General features: G+C 36.2%; 2 protein-coding genes and 1 long non-coding RNA gene across 3 annotated transcripts; all 3 read right to left on the bottom strand.

The window, feature by feature from the left end:
• Window positions 1–1,023: 1,023 nt before the first annotated feature.
• Window positions 1,024–1,924, bottom strand: LOC131234871 (uncharacterized). The gene is made up of 3 exons (XM_058231857.1): window positions 1,855–1,924; window positions 1,508–1,771; window positions 1,024–1,414 (listed from the first exon to the last, which is right to left on the bottom strand). Exons 1-3 carry the CDS (start codon window positions 1,882–1,884, stop codon window positions 1,148–1,150), a joined length of 561 nt encoding a protein of 186 aa, XP_058087840.1. The 5' UTR covers window positions 1,885–1,924; the 3' UTR covers window positions 1,024–1,147.
• A 114-nt stretch (window positions 1,925–2,038) lies between these two features.
• On the bottom strand, window positions 2,039–3,007 carry LOC131234642 (uncharacterized). The gene is made up of 3 exons (XM_058231567.1): window positions 2,880–3,007; window positions 2,320–2,786; window positions 2,039–2,179 (listed from the first exon to the last, which is right to left on the bottom strand). Exons 1-3 carry the CDS (start codon window positions 2,965–2,967, stop codon window positions 2,039–2,041), a joined length of 696 nt encoding a protein of 231 aa, XP_058087550.1. The 5' UTR covers window positions 2,968–3,007.
• A 5,318-nt stretch (window positions 3,008–8,325) lies between these two features.
• LOC131235261 (uncharacterized) lies at window positions 8,326–12,350 on the bottom strand. Its single transcript, XR_009166024.1, has 3 exons — window positions 12,317–12,350; window positions 11,551–11,640; window positions 8,326–8,387 (listed from the first exon to the last, which is right to left on the bottom strand). It is a non-coding gene; the product is annotated as an uncharacterized LOC131235261 (long non-coding RNA).
• Between the last annotated feature and the right edge of the window lie 9,828 nt (window positions 12,351–22,178).

Below are 22,178 nucleotides of genomic sequence, written 5' to 3'. Positions count from 1 at the left end.
GACTCCGAAAGCGTCGGCTCCAACACTCGTACTTTCAGCCAAGCCGTAACCAAGGACTCCGAAATTACCGAGTACTCATAAACATTCTTTGCAAGCATTTTCTATCTATGTGCATGACGACCATACTGTTAAGATCAATCCTCTTATTGCGCTCCCCTAGGTGTGGATTTTGATAAGGATTGCGTTCATATCTTACTTCATAGATCATATTTCGAGATAAAAGGTGTCAATTATATAAAAAATTATAATTCAAAAACAGACAATAAAGAGCACAAATTCTGGTTATAAAGGTGATATTTAGAGTTAAGTTTACCTTCATTGTCATGTTGAAACCGTTCCTTGAATATAGGGACGTCCCTTATTGATCTAAAACATTTAAAGAGAATTACAATTAAAAGAAAGAAAGAAAGAAGAAAAGAAAAAAGGCAAGCAGGTAATTAGACACTCAAATGCAACCAAAAAGAAAAATATAAACTTATCTGGTTAACTCCCCCTGAAGTGACACCTACACCAACCTGCAACAACGGAAACTAGATCAGTCCCTAATGTGTACTTAGCAATCGAGGCATCAAAAAAATGTAATAGTACCTTTGGGGTGAGAACCAGCCAGTGCAACTTCAGCAGATGATCCTGCAACACTCAAAACCAGATCCTGCAAATAAGAGTACCTCTAGCATCAACATCTTGCTATTTAAATGATTTTAAGATAGCCAGAGTAAAACCATTTACCCTTGAAGTAACTTACAACAGATGATACTCTGTTTGAAGTGTAATTTCTGTACACCTGCTGGTGGCGCATTCTCTGCAATAACTACCATGGATGATGAAAATTCCCTACACTTCTCTCTCTCTCTCTCTCTCTCTCTCTCTCTCTCTCTCTCAAGTGCAAATTACACTTAAAGAAGTGAAAATTATTACAAATCTTTCAATTCCTCAAATGGAGGCTGAAAATTGAAATGCCAACCAAATATATCAATGTATAAATGTGGGTGTTAAATCCATTCCATTCAATATATGTGGGTGTAATCTGAAGTGAGTGTTAAATTCATTCGATTCCATAATATGCATGCATCTGTCTATGTTACTGTATAGTTTAAAAACAAAAGTTAATTGTGTTAGTTATTGTAATGTCTAATATTCATAAACATCACGGATAGATGGTTAGAAATAGCTTGGGCCATATGACAAATCCTCCTACACCGACCTCTCCAAGCGTATCATGATAACCATCTTCCTTCCATAGCTCTAATTGCAGAGCTATAATCTCCATCAGGACAACACTAAAATTTCCATTGCCCATTTCTGCTCCATGGACACAGGTTTTTGGATCCACTGCATGCACCTCACCACGAGCAATTACCCGTTTCTTCCAATCACAGAGATCGCATCTCTTGCCAAGATTTACCAAATCAGGCTACACGTACATATATAACATGTCGTTAGTATTTTTAAATTGAAGTGCATATAATCATAAGCTTAAATTAGTATTAGAGAAACGCATACATACCGACGATGCATGACTAGATTTAAATGGAGGAATTGTCGGTGGAGCCACATCCCCTTGTTCCCCTTGCTTATCTACAAAGCATTGAAACTTCTGGTGGAGATCTCCTAGGCTTTTCTGCATTTCATCTAATTTATCTACCAAATTATCTCGTTCCCGCGACACCACACCGAGCTTATGTACAATAGGCATTGTCTTCTTCAATGCAGTCTTGCCTACATTTCCACCTATCCCCCGCATGTGCCCTCTATTATCACTCTCAATTGACTGTAAACAGAATTACAATTAGATTTATCAAAGAATGCATAAGTCTAAATAAAATGAAGTATTTGAGGGACAAGCATATATACCTGTGTAAGGGCATCATCTACACTGGTCATCCGAGATGCAGGATTACTACTTTAAATCTATTTTAATTTTTCCTATGACAACATCCAAAAGAAAATTTATAGTGCGGGAAAGAAGCATATATTTAAAATTCACATGGATAATGAAAGGATGTACGAGGGTTGCACTTACAAATGTTTCTGGAAACTACACTTTGTTATCCTTCGTTGTATGGGCTCGGATGTACACCTTAGCCCTACCAACCTCAACATCAGTAGTAAGATTCCTCTCAATTGCCTTTTTCCCATAACATCCATGCCAAAACACATAAATAATGGAATTAAATGACTAATAAATTGAAATGATCATCATAAATAAAGTAGAGCTATGTTATTTTAGGACATGTACCATCTCATGATGCATGGCAACCAACGCCGACCAAGTGTGAAAGGGCCAACTTGTTTGGCCCGATTGGATGCATTTCTTACACTTGATTCATTGAATTTATTAGTATTGCAATAATCCACGAAGATCATCCAATCCTCAATGGGGACACCAATAGGGGCAGGATAAGATTTCACAACTGCAGGATCCTTGTCCTTAATATACTTTGCATGCAAAGTGTTCTTGAAATTTCTCCAAGCAGCCTTACAGCGATCACGAATGTATGGTGACCACGCTTCTTGGTTATCCTGAAATTCATAACTACATGCCAGGATATCACTGACCCTCTGAATGTATTGTGGAGGCACCAACCGAAAGTCTGTGTAGGTGATCGGAATGTGTGCACGGGTGAGAACACCAATGCTTGAATTGAATGCGATCTGATTTGCATCCCCTATATTCGGTTGCCCAAATTCATTAATCCCAATGACCCTTTTCACTGAAGTCCTCTCATGTAATTCTGAACCTCGGGTAGGACCTCTCTTCTTAGACGATGAAGATGACGACCTGCCTGCATAAAAAGAAAAATAGCTACACATGTTTCATCATCGCTAATATAAAAGATATTTTAAATCTAGACAATTAAGGAAAGCTATCTTATTACCTCTAGCATCTTCAGGGTCTGCAACTGCAGGGGCTGCATCCCCTAGCGGCTCTGCGCCGAATGCCTCTGCCTCTGAGTGAAAGATCATTTTAAAAGAAATGTTAAATCTAAACAGCTAACGAGAGCTATGTTATTACCCCTGGCATAAAAAGAAAAATAGCTACACATGTTTCATATCACCAATATAAAAGATATTTTAAATCTAGACAATTAAGGAAAGCTATCTTATTACCTCTAACATCTTTAGGGTCTACATCTGCAGGGGCTGCATCCCCTAGCGGCTTTGCACCGAATGACTCTGCCTCTGAGTGAAAGATCATTTTAAAAGAAATGTTAAATCTAAACAGCTAACGAGAGCTATGTTATTACCCTTGGCATAAAAAGAAAAATAGCTACACACATGTTTCATCGACACTAATATAAAAGATATTTTAAATCTAGACAATTAAGGAAAGCTATCTTATTACCTCTGGCATCTTCAGGGGCTACATCTCTTAACAGCTCTACGCCGAATGACTCTGCCTCTGAGTGAAAGATCATTTTAAAAGAATTGTTAAATCTAAACAGCTAACGAGAGCTATGTTATTACCCCTGGCATAAAAAGAAAAATAGCTACACACATGTTTCATCATCACCGATATAAAAGAAATTTTAAATCTAAACAATTACGAAAGGCTATCTTATTACCTCTAGCATCTTCAGGGGCTGCATCCCCTAGCGACTCTGCGCCCAATGACAGTGCCTCTAAGTGAAAGATCATTTTAAAAGAAATGTTAAATCTAAACGGATAACGAGAGCTATGTTATTACCCCTAGCATCTTTATAGGATGCATCCCCGAGCGGCTCTGCCTCTAGATCGATCTTCAAGATCTAATTTGTACCGTAATTACTATAAAATTTTCTATCCAAATAGCAAAGTACCAAGTATAATAAAGAGACGAGTAAATTAATTCATAAATTTTTTCTATCACATTAATATGATAATGGAAAAATCAAAAAGGGCATAAATCAAAATCGTTTCGTTACATGCATAATATAACCAACAAATCAGGATTTTTTCCCTGCTCTCTTTCTTTTCTTTTTCTTTTCAACAACCACACAAATATCTTCACTGTCATTGAATAACAACTCGCCACCCATGTCTACTTCGGTGAGATCAGGTCCTACTTCAGCCTTAGTTACAACCTGTGTTTCTGATAAAATGATTGTCTTATCTTCAACGAAAATCTTTCTTGGAACCTCCAAGACCACATGCCAATTAGGATTTTTTGGATCTCTAGAATAAAAAACTTGCACGGCATGCTCCGCAAGAATAAATGGCTCATCACCCACTTGGTCTGAACTAAGAAGATTAGACAAATTCACCAGTCTCAAATTCCCTACCGCATCGAAAGAAACACCTTGGTGCGTCACCTTCACCCAATCGCACTTTAGTAGAACTGGCTTGTACCCTTCTCGGTACTCCAGTTGGATGATTTTGCGGAGGACTCCGTAATAAGGTACAGATTCATCCACTGGATTCTTATCCTTACCACAAGATCGGAAGGTAGTCATACTCTCTGTGCTAACACCGCTATTCTGATTCATTTTATTCTCTTCGTATTCCTTGGTGACGAAGAGGAAACCATTAATACAATATTTATTGTACTGCATCGCAAAAGCCTTTGGTCCCCTAACTATATCTCTGAAGACTTCATTACTTGATTCACTCAAGTCTAGCTGTTTCTTCAACCAAGGTATGAACTCATCATCACTCGCCACCTTAGTCCTAGTCCCAACAACTATATTGCGTTGCTTTAAGAAATTTGCATATCTCCTGCAAGTTAAGAAGGTTGTTACAAAATTGACAATTTTTTTCATAAATGTTGTTACAATGTTGTTGAATCAAATTTGAAATTTAAAAAAAAAAAAAAAGAAAAAAAAAAGACATACATACAAGCTAAGTCCAGTTCGTACCCTTGCCATGTCTCATAGTTAGGATGACTCTTCAGTACCCAGGTGCGAGCCTGTTCGTACTCAATACCTTCTAAAACGACACTTTGACCAGGGCCAACTGGGCCAACCACGTCAACATCGAAGTCGTCAACAATATCTTGTAACTTCGGCATGAATGAAATTGATCCGTCTAACCGCTTTTCCAATTTCTCCAAGAGGCTCGTGTTATTTTTCCCTCTATACTGGTTGCAGTATATAAGTGTCTCCTCTTGAATGTATTGTTCTGCTATACAACCTTCAGGTCGTGTCATATTGCGGACGTATGCCTTAAATGTCTTCATGAACCTAAAAGAGTTAATAACACATTAGAAAATGTAATTGCAGATGTTGGATCGGTTTATTCATATTAAAATCATATTATACCTTTCGAATGGATACATCCATCGATAGTAAACAGGACCACATACGCGAGCCTCGTAAGCCAAGTGGATAGGCAGATGCATCATCACAACAAAAATTGAAGGAGGACATGTAATCTCGAGCTCACATAAAGTCCTAGCCATGCCCTTCTCGAGAGCCATTAACATTTCAATATCTATGATTCGCGAGCATAGGGCATTGAAAAATGTACTGAAGCTTCTAATTATAGTGTGCATAGGCTTACTATCCCTGAATGCATGTTGGATCAAAATTGGAAGCAGATGTTGCATCAACATGAGGTAATCATGAGACTTCATTCCCTTTAAATCAACACTATCTTCCCTTACGATGTTCTTCCAATTCCCACTAAAACCAACCAAAACACGAAGCTCATGTAAAGTCTGGATGAAAAGTTTTTTTTCTTCTTTTTGAAGGAAGAAAGGACCTCATTTTTAGATCACCTTGCCATCAATATTTTCTGGCCATAAACGTTTCTTAATTCCTAGCCACTTCAACTCTCTGCATGTGTTAGCATCGTCCTTGGTTTTGCACGTTGTGTTCAACATCAATGCAATAAGTATTTCATATACATTCTTCTCGATGTGCATAACATCAAGGTTATGGCGTACGAGAATATCCTTCCAGTACTCCAGACCGTATAATATGGATCGCTTCAAGAAGCATGTTGATTCTGCATCATCATTTTATTCTCGTCCTCCTTTTGTACCACTTTGTTTTCACTTTCCGATCTTACCCCACTGCACATTTAGTTTCAAAACGATGCTTTCCACCTCAATCCCAGTCAGACGAATCGGTTGTGGTCGCAACTCCCCCTTCTTATTGAAGGTTCCTGCACTTGTATCTTTTCTGGCCTTATCGTTTAGAGGCAACCACCGTCTGTGACCCATATAAACGTGTTTCTTTCCATGGTGTAATCGTAAGGAATCTGTGTGGGGACCACATGCAGGACAACCATACTTACCCTTAGTCCTACAACCAGAAACATTACCATATGCAGGAAAGTCATGAATTGTCCACAACAAGATGGCACGCATGTTGAACATGTTTCCATGGTATGCGTCAAATGTCATGATCCCTTTCCGCCACAAGTCTTGTAACTCAGCAATCAATGGCTCCAAATAAACATCGATATCCTTCCCGGGCTGTCGTGGTCCCTCAATGAGCAAAGTGAGCATAGTAAACTGCGGTTTCATACATAACTTTGGTGGAAGGTTATACGTCACACACATAACAGGCCAGGAACTGTACGACGTGCTGAGAGTGCCAAAGGGGTTAAACCCATCTGTAGCTAGACCCAATCGAACATTGCGAGACTCTGCTGAAAAATCCTTATACTTGTTGTCAAGAAACTTCCATGTGCTGGAGTCCACTGGATGCCCCATCTTTCCACTCTGCATTTTTTCGGTTGAGTGCCAGGTCATCTCATTTGCCACCCATGGCACACTGTACATTCTTTGTAGCCTTGGTGTTAATGGAAAATACCTTAGCACCTTAGCAGGTACTTTAGCTCGTTTCAACTTGGAATTAACATGGGTCTTGTACCTAGAAGTACCACAGTTTGGACAACTAATCTTCGTCTCATGCTCTCTCCAGTATAACATGCAGTCATTTGGACATGCATGAATCTTCTGGTAATCAAGACCCAACTTTGTAATGATCTTCTTCGCTTGGTAGGTATTAGTTGGGGTCTTATTATCGGATGGCAAGACATTCTGGAGTAGTTGAAGAAGAGCCGTAAAGCTTTGTTCACTCCATCCATGGTTCACCTTTAATTTAAAAAGTTGTACAATGAAAGTTAGCACAGTGAAATTGTGACAACCAGGATAGAGCTCAGTCATCGCATCTCGTACATTTGCTTCAAACTCATTGGTTGAAGCATCTCCGACAATGTCTTCAGCTTCGAGGGCTACATTGGGTTCATCTTGAATAACTTGGTCAAGGTTATTACAACCGAGGTCTTCAACAACCGCATTGACAATGTTATTTATGTCTGCCACACTATGATACTGGTGAGAAGTGCATTCGGTACACTTGGGTGATTCAGGCTCACCGTGCATGTTCCACACCCTATATGTTGGATTAAATCCATATTTAATTAGATCTATCACCACATCATCAATTGTGCAGGGTAAACGTAAACATCTGCATTTGGTACATGGACAATGAATTGTTTCTCTACCAGGAAGATGTTCTTTTACGAACTTCACAAAGCTCATCATACCATCTATAAATTGTGGGTCCGGGTAATGTAGAGTAATCCACTCCCTAGAGTCCATTGGATATCACCTGTAGGTAGGCACACATTTATACACCTAATTCATCATCCAACTAACTATTGACAACATTTATAAAAATAAAAGATATTCAACCAACTTTATGTAACAACTTGCAACTTAACCTATTGGGAACCGTCATGCACCGTAATATCTTACGGCAGAGCGGGTTCTGAGGAGTTACAAGTTGAATTAATACAAAAGAATATAAATGAAGAAATATAAATATAAATTAAGCAAGACAGTAGGTAAGCACACATTTATACACCTAATTCATCATCCAACTAACTATTGACAACATTTATAAATATAAAAGATATCCAACCAACTTTATGTAACAACTTACAACTTAACCTACTGGGAACCGTCATACACTGTAATATCTTACAGCAGAGCGGGTTCTGAGGAGTTACAAGTTGAATTAATACAAATTATACCTGATGAATCAAGTTCTTATCTGCAGCAAGAGAAGTGAACGTCTAACAAATAAGATTATATTCCTGAAACAAAACAAGCACCATCTTTCAATTCAAGCTATATCAAAACATCACAGATATATGGTTGATTTGATTAAAATGGCATTTAGCATTCTATGGAAGCATTTAATGCACCACAGAATCCATTACGTTGTCAAAATGCATCATTAATATTTGAAATACGTTGACCACTACACTAAAAAGAAAAGAATTAGGGATGATTTCTTTTTTTTTAAAGAAGTTAGCACCAAGAAAACATATTTATCTCAAAAACACCATACACAATCTAACATATTTGTACTTCATGTGTAAGAGCTTCACCTAAATGACCCAAGTCATGCTATTGTGTATGTAGCTTGCCTAAGCAATCCAGCCGACAACCCCTGTAAAAAATAAAAAAGAAAAAAGAAAACCACTACATCTTAGACACCTTAAAACAAAAGGCCTCAAACAAAAATAGGATGTAATACTCTTGGAGGAAGGGTTCTCTCCCTTAGCATGAATTTCTTGAATGAACTTGTTTTTCGGCAATATAAATGTACATGTCATGATTGAAATAAGATTTGATGCCAAAAAGTCCCTCTATGATTTAAGAACCATGCATTTAAATGAGGTCCATTGATATTTTTCCCTTTTACCATCCTACCCAGTGAGAAAGTTTGGATGAATCCCTCTAGCAAAGCATTTCCCTTTTAGTTTCAACCAATGCACATGGACTTTAATGAAGGAAAATGGAAAGGGCAAACTAGCCTTTTCTAAGATCACATGTTGTTGGTACAATGATTTGAAAACCTCTACTGTGGAAAAGACCCCAAGGGACCCAAGTCAGCCTTCCAAAAGGAAGTAAAATTTTAAATACCAACTGGGGAAAACTGGTTTATCCAAACCTGTTTAGGTAGAGAGAATTCAAAATATGGATGTTGAAAACCCCTATGAAATCTTCAAGAAATAGAAAATTGCAAAATCTATCAATAATTTCATTGTTTGGTTGTTTTCTATGAAAGTGTCAAAAGGTCAACTCAAATTATATAACAAGTGAAAATTTACATTTAACAGTTTCCAATACTAATTCCATTGTTTGGTTGTTTTGTATGGAAATGTTAAAAGATCAACTCAAATTGTCCACTTAACAAATCATCCAAGTCTTATTATTGACGAATGTTAAATGGAAATAATCAAATACATGTGTACCATATACCAGAAAAAAGGAGAGCTGTCTGTGTTAACATGTGAACAGATATTAGGAAAACCTTGTTACAATTTCCAAGTATCAAACAAAACCATGATGTCGAAGAATAATTATAACCCCTAAAGGTTTTTGTGTACCATATTTGCATTTTCCTTTCTTGATTTACCTTTTTTCCTTTTTGTAACTCAATATGGGTTCTTATTTGAACCCAAAGAAAAAAAAGCGGCTTGGTCGTCCAAGTTGCCCTCTCTTTAACACTGGAAAATTATATTTCTAGAAGTTTTGTTAGCAGAAATTTTTTTTGCCAAGAAAAGAGTCAAACTCTACTAATATGTTGAAGAGAAAGGATAATTCGTTAAACACATCAGGAGAATGATTGAGAACCATCAACTGATTGTAGAAGGTGATTCAAGGAGTGCAATTTCCTTGGCATGAAAGAAAAAAGAAGAACAGCCAAAGTAGATTAGAGAATTGTTAGCTTAGGTAAGCACCAAATTTAACCTCATTCCCTGGGAGGCTAATGATCAGGCAAATAGGGTAGCAAAATAAGGTGCATCTCAACTATGTTCATCTAGGCATTCTTCTCCATTTACTTGATGGATGTTGTATGATATTTTTCTTCTTTTTCTTTAAATAAAATTCATGCTAACCATAGAAAAGAATGGATCATGCATGTGTATAGATGTGTGTATGTGTGTATGCATGGATGAATGGATCATGCATGTGTATATATATGTATGTGTCATTGTATGTATGCATGCATGCATGAATGATTGTATGGATGGATGGATTGATCATGAATGTGTGTTTGTATCTATGCATGTGCATGCATCGTTGGATGTATGGATGGATCCACCAATTTTCCCATGTTTCCCCAATGTTTCCTCGAATCAAAGACGCATGCTTTTACTCCTCCCATTAAAGGGAAATTTATCATTTGATCCCTAAATATACAAATTTACTTATTTTTTGCTATTATTCGACTCTTAAATATGCAAATGTGTATGTTAGCATCTCCTAAACTATCATTGAAAAATTCCACCATTTTTTCCATGTTTCCTTGATGTTTCTCTAAGTCAATATGACATTTGAAAATCTACATTTAATGGTTTCTTTTTTTCTTTTTTCGCTTGTGTGTGGAAATGATTTTACTCATTTTTTTAAGAAAATCTAGGAAACAAAATTGATTACCCCCTTTTTTTTGGTTTCCCAAACAGGGAAACTGTCATATCAGGGGAAATCATTTTCTTTTCCATGGTTGTCCACCTTCCTACACAAATGCCATGCTCTGGCTAATGGCTATGTTGTTGCCTACTCAAAAAATAAAAATAAAAATAAATTTACACATATTCTAAAAAAGATGAACAGTCAAGATTCAGAATCTTTTATATGCCTACCATGTGTGTGGTGATTAAAGGTTGAATAACTAATTCCGTATTCGGCGTTTAACATCTAATACATCCTCATACTGTAGCAATCTAATCCCAAAGGAAAAGACACATGGTTGAAACAACATTAAGATTACAACATTTCTGAAGTGGCAGGCCGAGTGTTGCAAAACTGTTTCAAGTTTTCAGATTGTTGGAGTGCTAAAATGTGGTCCCTAGTTCATTGATCCCAATAGTCGAAATCAGGGGCTGCACTATGGATGCCCCATTCAGCAAATCTCCCAGATTGGAGAAATCCCAACCCTTGTAGTAGTTGCCAACAAATAGGCAGTCAAGAAAGAATTACTACTATCCTTCACATTCAACCACAAAAAGGGCCAAATAACATAGTTCTAGGATCTCCCAATCTGTACGGATTTTTATCCCATGGGCCATCCATGGTGAGGCCTGCATATTTTCCTCATTCAACAAACCTCACAGCTATATTTAGCTAATGATAGCAAACTTGGCTGCATACTAGTGAATTACAGCATCGGCGCCGGAATCTATTCACAGAATGCAAATATACCAAATGCTGGACACAACAATAAGTGATGACAGAACGTAACCAGCTCAATGAAATGTCACGATCTTAAGCTCCTATGCTTGCCTGCTATTGAATTGATTCTTTGTGCAAATTCTTTGAGGGATCCAATGCCAACAAAATACTGACTTCACTAGTTGCAACCACATCTACAGAGAGACCCAATTTCCCAAAGATGGAAAAGCCCATGTTCCATCAAATCAAAAGTAAAGTAAACAATGGTGCAAAAAGGTGAGGTCACAGAGTTTTGGTTATTCACATAGAAGCTCTGGCCTCTGGGTAAACAAGTTGAGAGAGATTCTGAAGGTTTTAGCAATTTAAATTGCTTTGTACATGGCACCAAAAGTCTAGCAACACTATCCAGGAGCACAAGTGAAGTCACTTACTCTTTCAGATCCAAATCAAGCAACTCAGCAACTGGTTCTGACCGCGCCACAAGTTCAGGGTTCACCAGTTTAGCAGAAGGCAAGATTCACCTGCAAACCAAAATAAAATAACACCAACACATCAGTCAGGTTTCTCAAGTCAGGTCATTGAGGATAAATATTCCTAGCCGCAGATTGGCATATGCACAACTATCCCACCCATGCCTACAACAGCACCTACATGTAGTTCCACGCTATTCATCATGCCGGCCCCATGATGAATGTTTAGTAGCTCATATTTTTGCCTGCTGATCATCAAGCAGCATGTGTACAAGACAGTGGACGGTTAAAAGGGGCCAACTAACAGCCTGTTTTCGATGTATATGTGCACCACCCAATTTCAAGTCGACCATCAGGTGGATCCCACAAGGTATGATGCCCTCACCCAAATTCAAGGCTGCTAGATTGATCATGTGGGCCACAGTTTATGAAACAAATGGAAAGTTACAGGGAAAAAAAAATGTGGCAAGTTTTTCTAAGCTGTCTGCTAGTTTCTAACATTCTGGCCCACATGACAGTTTTTTTTTTTGAAAGGTGACGATTTTATTAGGCAACAGCCAAAAGGCAACCAAAAAAAAAAAAAACAAAAGCAACTGAAAAGAGAAAAGACTACACTAAGCTAGAAATACAGCCAACAAGCTCAAACACAAGCCCTCCATGTCAGGAAGCCCACTTCCTGATGAAATTAGAAACCTATCAAAGAAGTCCATGGGTGAAAAGCAAAAACCTACCGGGGAATCGCATCAGTCCGTGAATCTCCCAGCAACTCCCGCACGGATCCCAGTTTAGATCTTCAATCTTTGATCTAACGCTTCCATTGCTGAGATTTAGATCACATTTGGAAGATAGAAACGCAAGCAACGCTAAGAGGGACCCGCTCGATGAAAATGGCAAAAAGAGAGCTCTGAGAGGGACCCGCTCGATGCAAATGGCAAAAAGAGAGCTCTGAGAGGGACCCGCTCGATGCAAATGGCAAAAAGAGAGCTCTGAGAGGGACCCGCCCGATGAAAATGGCAAAAAGAGAGCTCCGAGAGGGACCCGCTCGATGAAAATGGCGAAAAGAGCAGATGGCGCTCGTTATTTCGGAATTCCTTTTCTAAATCGGATAAACAGTTCAAATCCGATATTCTGTGTGTCTACCACTATTTATAACAAAACGCCTGTTAATAGTCGTACATGCAAGAGGGACCATTTTCTGGATGGCTAAAATTGTATTATATAACAACATTATAAATATTAATCACTTACAACCAAACGGATTATTTGAATGGTCTGGATAACTCTATATAATTACCATTATTTTTATAAAGGAATCACCACTATTTTAAATTCTGCTTAAAACTCACAGTTTTTACAGAAAGCAAAAAACGGTAAACATACCTTTGGAAAGGGGAGGGATCTATGCGCCCCACCATGATGGATATACTTCATCCACGCCGTGCATACATTTCTCAACATCATTTTGGGCTAGACCACCAAAAATGAGAATTAAATAAGTCTCAAGGCGACCACAAAATGGGAAAACGGTAGACGGTTGGACGTCCACCATCCAAAACTGAAGTTTCCCCGACGGATTATCGATTTTCGCTGACGGCTAAAAGCCGTCGGTGATACCGACGGATATTAGCCGTAGCCAAAACCCCCCAAAGTCCGTCGGCTTTGCCCCTTTTTTTGGTAGTGACCCCATCCGCTGGCTCCGATTAAATCCTCGTCGACCTACAACTAGGCTCAACTTGCTTACTGGTTTGGATTGTTATAGGCAGGACTTGAAGACCAAAATCTGGCATAAATTTACAAGAAACACAGATTGCAAGACAAAAATAATGGATTCATTTACCGAAGGAGTAAAGCCATTAAATGGACTCTTCCTTGCTTTTGAATCTGCTAATAGATTCCTAGCATTTCGAATATATGATGCCAAACCACCTGGATAGCTTGAATTAAGCCGAGTTACCTATAGAAAAGAGCTACTTGACATCAATAAGCAGATATGTGAAGGTATTAACAATCTTGCTGACAGGTACAAGGCAATGTAGGTTTCCAGAAACCCATCAAAATCAGTTTGGTCTTCGACCAAAAATTTGTGGTCAGCAAGGCTTCCAAAGATAAATTTCAAAATAATCATAATAATAACAAAAATAAATGTTTGAGTGAGGAAAATGGAAGGTTATAAGTTGAAACCGATGTTAAACTTTTGCTGCTTGGACTTGGAAATCAACAGAGACCATTTAATATTTCTAAGATACAGCAGCTGAGTTGTAAAACTATACTAAGAATGCATGGAATACAAGGTTCTAAAAGGCGATTATACGAGTGAAGCACTCAGCTGCTGCAAGGGAATGGAAACGAACCTGTTATTTGGGAGATTCTTCAAGGGAAGCACTCAGCCTAACCAGTCAATTCTAACCTACAAAACAAATCTTAGCCATTAGCCATTGTTCCAAGTTTTTTTATCATCCCAAATCCTAGGCTTTTCCATCTCAGCTTTCACACACACACACACACATACTCTCTCTCTCTCTCTCTCTCTCTCTCTCTCTCTCTCTCATACCCATCTCAAAGCATTTTAGAAAGCCAAACGGAACATGTGAATGAAAAACAAACCTAACAAAACCTTGCTCAGCGCAACCTCCTTGCTTCCCTTTCAGACTCAACTAGGGTCAGGATGTCGCCTTCCCTGACAGGACCCTTCACATTCCTCATGATGCGTTGTAATATCCCAAGTAAATTTTGGTGGTATAATTTATTTATTTATTTATTGGGTTGTTCATTTTTTAAAAGAATTCTCCTATAAATATTAAAACTTGATACTAGTAACTATGATAGGATAACACTTTCCTTGGGTGAACCCTACATCACATTGTCATATATCCCTTATAACTTTTTAACCACTCATTCAATTGATAAACTATCCGTACACTTACTTATTCATATTTTAAGGAACCTAACCACCTGTTTATTTTTTTCAATCTTAAATTCTAAATATTTTTTATATAAATCAAGGGCCACAATTGCATAAGTCCACTTAACCAAATTCCTAACTTTCAGATTATGATATAATTTTCATAACTAAGATTCTTATCAGGTTAGATTTCATTAAACGTGATCATACATATCACAGGACCAATACCATAATTATAATTCAAATGGTATATATTAAAAACGACATATATCTTTTAAATATTTTGTCCGATCGTAAAACCCTCCGTACATTTACCTTGAAATCACTAGATATATATTACATTCCATCTATAGGATTTTTGGACATCTCTATCATACCAAACAAAATGTCATATGATCAGATCCACCCATTTTTGGGACCCAAACAAATAGTTCGACATGACTATTATGATTCTTATATTTTTCTATAGAAACCATACCAATGAATTAAGATTCTAACAACTACAACTTGATCAATTTGGGCGCCAAGTAATCCCAGGATAAATACCCACATGTACAGACCTTTCTCAAAAACTAACCATCTGGACATTTTGTAAATGGCTATATGAGAATTCCAATCATCTATTTTATTTTCCAAAAATGTCCATCCAGTGGGTACTTATCAAAATCTGACGGTAGAGATCACCCATGTTCAGTGACCCAATTACAAAATTGAATTCATCATTACGTAGCGCTTAAAAACCCTTAATTGGGAATTTGTTCATTTAAGTTAAATCTTCAAAATGCGAGGTCCATCATCGATCCAAAACATCTAAGAGTGTAGATGCCCATCCACATAGACTATTCTTAAAACCATATTTGCACATGCCCATTTATATCCGAACTTATACCAAGACCTATTCACCTAATTTAAACCAAAATCCCTTAATTTCTACACTTAGATCCATTATGTCACCATCCATTGCAAATATGGATCATAACTCTCAAGCGGTCCATCTAAAAACTAACATTAATGGTTCATCATGAAGATCTTGTTATGCCCAACGCTCTTATCGGTCGATTTTGAGAAAATATCTCTTACGAGACAATTAGACCCACAAATCAATGGTGATCTAGGCTTAGAAAGTTAGTTCCGATTTTATATTTTAAAAGAATCTGTGTACACTTATATATATTATTTCACCCTGTACATCACACAACAAACTCTTATACTTTAAACCATCCATGAAACCATCTGTACACAAACTTTGTCTTCTGTCAAGGAACCTAGTGGACCATACACTTCTCATTTACAAAATCATCCAACCGCTCATCATTCATTTTTGTTATTATCATAGATCGTCTTATCTATTCAATCGATCATCGAACCAACGGTACACATTATACAACTTCGAAAATCATAAAACCTTACCGGTTTAGTTTTAGCGTGAGGGGTCATATTTCATATCAAATATGCGGTTCATACCAAACTTTGGATAATTTTCAATATATATGAAATCCATAACTCACTTGCGTTTCGTCCAGCAAAGAGAAAAAAAAAACACGTGAAGATGAAAAATCACGTGTGAAACCTCCCATGCATTAACATAAAGTGGGACCCACCTTATAATATAAAAGAGAAAGAGGGGAGACGTAAGTGACATCTCACTACCAAGCAGGAGAGAGAGAGGAAAGAGAAAAATGAAGAAAGAAAAGGAGGAAAGAGAAAAAGGAAATATATATATATATATATACACTTTTTCTTTTTATAAAAAAGTGAGTATCTCTCACTTGATAATTATATATAAAAGACAAACTTATATATATTATATATATACATATATTTGTTTGTTCTTTTGTACTTATAATTAATCTTTGCCATCTTAGATTTTTTTTTTAATGTATCTTCTTACCATGCTTCCTAATAATGATCTTTAATTTTTAACTTTTTATTACATCGGTTGTCATTATTTTAATATGCCTTAATTCAAGTTTTATATTGTCTTATTGTTAATCTTACATTAAAATTTTATTTTTACATTTTAACTTTGTTGTTAGAATTATTGCAAAAATCTTGAGTTTATATATAAATTTCTAAATTCTTAGATGTAATAAAGCACGTTGCATGTTTATTATTATTATTTCTTTTCTTTACGTAGAACTTTAATCAAGATCTAATATATTACATTACATGTTTATTTTTTTTGTAGAACTTTAATCATGTAAGGACAATTTACATTGATTGAAAATTGTATTTTTAGTTTGATAAATTATATACACAAAGTATTATGGATTGATCGAAGAATAGCAACCATTGAAGATTTTTGAAATACTTGATTAATGCAATATTAAAATCATGCATCATTAAAATAGTTATGAAACACCAGAAAATAGGTGGGGCGATTAAGTCCTCTAGGTTGAAAATCCCTAAAGCGTAAATAGGTGGGGCGATCAAGACCCTTGGGTTGAAAGTCCCAGAAACCCAACTGGTACCTTTTGGAACATCTACCGTACCCTTTGAGTGGGTGAGCATGTCAGGATTGCAAAAGATTCCCACTGCCAGGTTCGGTAGGGTAGTAGTTTGACCAGCTAACGTACAAATGGGTCCCTCACTAAGTGCCCTTTAGATGGGTGAGCATATCATGCAAGAGGTTCCCATTGCCAGGCTAGGTGTTGTATTGGCGCGGGTGTTGGCCAACCGATGTAAACTGGCCCTAGTGTTAAAAAGAATAAACCACACCTTTTATCATGGAGTATAGCATATGTTGATTTCATGCATTCATATTTCTTTGAATTTACATTGAAATTTTGTGTTTATTAAATCTCCCCATTTGTTGTTTTACCTAAATAGGTATTGTATCTTTTAATACTTTTATTCATGTTATATGAGGTTATTTTGAAACCTGTGTTGAGATTACTCACTAGGCTTCACAGCTTACCTTGTTGGGATTTTAAAATTTCAGGATCGGGATCACATGGAGGAGCTTAAAGAGATTTTCTTTTATTTATTTTTATTTTTTACCATTTTCTAAATTAGTGTAATGAACATTTAGTAAGACAACATTATAATGACATGTGTTTGATGGTAATCTTGAATAGTCAGAACATGGACATGTTATTCTTCTTTAAATAAATGTTCGATTATAAAAATTTTGGATTGTTATATTTTATGAGTGAGATCATTTTGTCAATATACGTGTGGATTATGAAGTGTAAACATACAAAACATAAGTCATGCCTGCGGGTACGGAATCGGGGTCGAATATACCCAGGTGCCGGATTTCGGGGCGTGACAGATTGGTATCAGAGCTTAGGTTTCAGAATCTAATGGGACTTAGGGTTAGAAAAAAAAATGAAACTTATGAGAACTAGGCATAGGCTTAAACTTCCCTTAGTGGCAGTGAACTTATAACTCAAAACTTTCCCTGATCTTCGTAAATCAATGAGGTCTAAGAAAACAAGAAGAAACTCTCCTGAAAAAGATACCTTTGCCATACCAAATCGATACATCGGTAATGCGACCTACAACTTCCACATCAGCTACACTAGTGCCAATGGTTGGTGCTAAGCCGACCATGGAAGAAGTGGTCAGAGTCATCGGGACTATGACTAACTGTAGAAATTTTAAGTAGCATACTTAGCAATTTTGAGGGAAAGTAGAACCACATTTTATAGGATCGTTCGATATCCTAGAGAGAATCAGACTTGTTGGCTACAGACTAGCACTACCCACATAGCTCGCCAGTATTCACAATTTTTTTCCACGTATCTATGCTTCAAAAATACCAGAAGGATACATTTCATGTGATAGATTAACAGTTAGTAGAAATCTGAGAAGATTCGTCATATGTTGAGAGACCTTTGCGTATCCTAGATATGAAAGATCAAATAGTACCGCCAAAGGTGATATCATTGGTCAAGGTCCAATGGAGTCACCACAATGAAGAATAAACTCCTAGAACATAAGATAGAAGTTCGAGAGAGGTACCCACCTCTTTTCGTTAAGGAAGGTAATTAAAATTTCGGGGACGAAATTCCTTTAAGGAGGGTAGTATGTAATATCCCAAGTAAATTTTGGTGGTATAATTTATTTATTTATTTATTGGGTTGTTCATTTTTTAAAAGAATTCTCCTATAAATATTAAAACTTGATACTAGTAACTATGATAGGATAACACTTTCCTTGGGTGAACCCTACATCACATTGTCATATATCCCTTATAACTTTTTAACCACTCATTCAATTGATAAACTATCCGTACACTTACTTATTCATATTTTAAGGAACCTAACCACTGTTTATTTTTTTCATTCTTAAATTCTAAATATTTTTTTATAAATCAAGGGCCACAATTGCATAAGTCCACTTAACCAAATTCCTAACTTTTAGATTATGATATAATTTTCATAACTAAGATTCTTATCAGGTTAGATTTCATTAAACGTGATCATACATATCACAGGACCAATACCATAATTATAATTCAAATGGTATATATTAAAAACGACATATATCTTTTAAATATTTTGTCCGATCGTAAAACCCTCCGTACATTTACCTTGAAATCACTAGATATATATTACATTCCATCTATAGGATTTTTGGACATCTCTATCATACCAAACAAAATGTCATATGATCAGATCCACCCATTTTTGGGACCCAAACAAATAGTTCGACATGACTATTATGATTCTTATATTTTTCTATAGAAACCATACCAATGAATTAAGATTCTAACAACTACAACTTGATCAATTTGGGCGCCAAGTAATCCCAGGATAAATACCCACATGTACAGACCTTTCTCAAAAACTAACCATCTGGACATTTTGTAAATGGCTATATGAGAATTCCAATCATCTATTTTATTTTCCAAAAATGTCCATCCAATGGGTACTTATCAAAATCTGACGGTAGAGATCACCCATGTTCAGTGACCCAATTACAAAATTGAATTCATCATTACGTAGCGCTTAAAAACCCTTAACTGGGAATTTGTTCATTTAAGTTAAATCTTCAAAATGCGAGGTCCATCATCGATCCAAAACATCTAAGAGTGTAGATGCCCATCCACATAGACTATTCTTAAAACCATATTTGCACATGCCCATTTATATCCGAACTTATACCAAGACCTATTCACCTAATTTAAACTAAAATCCCTTAATTTCTACACTTAGATCCATTATGTCACCATCCATTGCAAATATGGATCATAACTCTCAAGCGGTCCATCTAAAAACTAACATTAATGGTTCATCATGAAGATCTTGTTATGCCCAACGCTCTTATCGGTCGATTTTGAGAAAATATCTCTTACGAGACAATTAGACCCACAAATCAATGGTGATCTAGGCTTAGAAAGTTAGTTCCGATTTTATATTTTAAAAGAATCTGTGTACACTTATATATATTATTTCACCCTGTACATCACACAACAAACTCTTATACTTTAAACCATCCATGAAACCATCCGTACACAAACTTTGTCTCCTGTCAAGGAACCTAGTGGACCATACACTTCTCATTTACAAAATCATCCAACCGCTCATCATTCATTTTTGTTATTATCATAGATCGTCTTATCTATTCAATCGATCATCGAACCAACGGTACACATTATACAACTTCGAAAATCATAAAACCTTACCGGTTTAGTTTTAGCGTGAGGGGTCATATTTCATATCAAATATGCGGTTCATACCAAACTTTGGATAATTTTCAATATATATGAAATCCATAACTCACTTGCGTTTCGTCCAGCAAAGAGAAAAAAAAACACGTGAAGATGAAAAATCACGTGTGAAACCTCCCATGCATTAACATAAAGTGGGACCCACCTTATAATATAAAAGAGAAAGAGGGGAGACGTAAGTGACATCTCACTACCAAGCAGGAGAGAGAGAGAGAGGAAAGAGAAAAATGAAGAAAGAAAAGGAGGAAAGAGAAAAAGGAAATATATATATATATACACTTTTTCTTTTTATAAAAAAGTGAGTATCTCTCACTTGATAATTATATATAAAAGAAAAACTTATATATATTATATATATACATATATTTGTTTGTTCTTTTGTACTTATAATTAATCTTTGCCATCTTAGTTTTTTTTTTAATGTAACTACTTACCATGCTTCCTAAAAATGATCTTTAATTTTTAACTTTTTTATTACATCGGTTGTCATTATTTTAATATGCCTTAATTCGAGTTTTATATTGTCTTATTGTTAATCTTACATTAAAATTTTATTTTTACATTTTAACTTTGTTGTTAGAATTATTGCAAAAATCTTGAGTTTATATATAAATTTCTAAATTCTTAGATGTAATAAAGCACGTTGCATGTTTATTATTATTATTTCTTTTCTTTACGTAGAACTTTAATCAAGATCTAATATATTACATTACATGTTTATTTTTTTTGTAGAACTTTAATCATGTAAGGACAATTTACATTGATTGAAAATTGTATTTTTAGTTTGATAAATTATATACACAAAGTATTATGGATTGATCGAAGAATAGCAACCATTGAAGATTTTTGAGATACTTGATTAATGCAATATTAAAATCATGCATCATTAAAATAGTTATGAAACACCAGAAAATAGGTGGGGCGATTAAGTCCTCTGGGTTGAAAATCCCTAAAGCGTAAATAGGTGGGGCGATCAAGACCCTTGGGTTGAAAGTCCCAGAAACCCAATTGGTACCTTTTGGAACCTCTACCGTACTCTTTGAGTGGGTGAGCATGTTAGGATTGCAAAAGGTTCCTACTGCCAGGTTCGGTAGGGTAGTAGTCTGACCAGCTAACGTACAAATGGGTCCCTCACTAAGTGCCCTTTGGATGGGTGAGCATATCATGCAAGAGGTTCCCATTGCCAGGCTAGGTGTTGTATTGGCGTGGGTGTTGGCCAACCGGTGTAAACTGGCCCTGGTGTTAAAAAGAATAAACCACACCTTTTATCATGGAGTATAGCATATGTTGATTTCATGCATTCATATTTCTTTGAATTTACATTGAAATTTTGTGTTTATTAAATCTCCCCATTTGTTGTTTTACCTAAATAGGTATTGTATCTTTTAATACTTTTATTCATGTTATATGAGGTTATTTTGAAACCTGTGTTGAGATTACTCACTAGGCTTTACAGCTTACCCTGTTGGGATTTTAAAATTTCAAGATCGGGATCACATGGAGGAGCTTAAAGAGATTTTCTTTTATTTATTTTTATTTTTTACCATTTTCTAAATTAGTGTAATGAACATTTAGTAAGACAACATTATAATGACATGTGTTTGATGGTAATCTTGAATAGTCAGAACATGGACATGTTATTCTTCTTTAAATAAATGTTCGATTATAAAAATTTTGGATTGTTATATTTTATGAGTGAGATCATTTTGTCAATATACATGTGGATTATGAAGTGTAAACATACAAAACATAAGTCATGCCTACGGGTACGGAATTGGGGTCGAATATACCCAGGTACCAGATTTCGGGGCGTGACAGATTGGTATCAAAGCTTAGGTTTCAGAATCTAATGGGACTTAGGGTTAGAAAAAAAAAATGAAACTTATGAGAACTAGGCATAGGCTTAAACTTCCCTTAGTGGCAGTGAACTTATAACTCAAAACTTTCCCTCATCTTCGTAAATCAATGAGGTCTAAGAAAACAAGAAGAAACTCTCCTGAAATAGATACA

The sequence above is a fragment of the Magnolia sinica genome, chromosome 19, assembly GCF_029962835.1.
Source record: "Magnolia sinica isolate HGM2019 chromosome 19, MsV1, whole genome shotgun sequence".
Lineage (NCBI taxonomy): Eukaryota > Viridiplantae > Streptophyta > Magnoliopsida > Magnoliales > Magnoliaceae > Magnolia > Magnolia sinica.
The sequence above is the reverse complement of the archived record's forward strand: the minus strand, read 5'-3'. Positions and strand labels throughout refer to the sequence as shown.

Bases quoted from the DNA above. Each gene is read 5' to 3' on its own strand.
- LOC131234642 (XM_058231567.1), bottom strand. From the start codon at position 2,967: ATGATCTTTCACTCAGAGGCAGAGGCATTCGGCGCAGAGCCGCTAGGG. The intron at 2,787-2,879 runs GTAATAAGATAG...CTTTTTATGCAG, and splicing joins AGACCCTGAAGATGCTAGAG to GCAGGTCGTCATCTTCATCG. The intron at 2,180-2,319 runs GTAAGAAATGCA...TCAATTTATTAG, and splicing joins ATAAATTCAATGAATCAAGT to TCATTTAATTCCATTATTTA.
- LOC131234871 (XM_058231857.1), bottom strand. From the start codon at position 1,884: ATGACCAGTGTAGATGATGCCCTTACACAG. The intron at 1,772-1,854 runs GTATATATGCTT...TTCTGTTTACAG, and splicing joins TAGATGATGCCCTTACACAG to TCAATTGAGAGTGATAATAG. The intron at 1,415-1,507 runs GTATGTATGCGT...ATGTACGTGTAG, and splicing joins AATCTAGTCATGCATCGTCG to CCTGATTTGGTAAATCTTGG.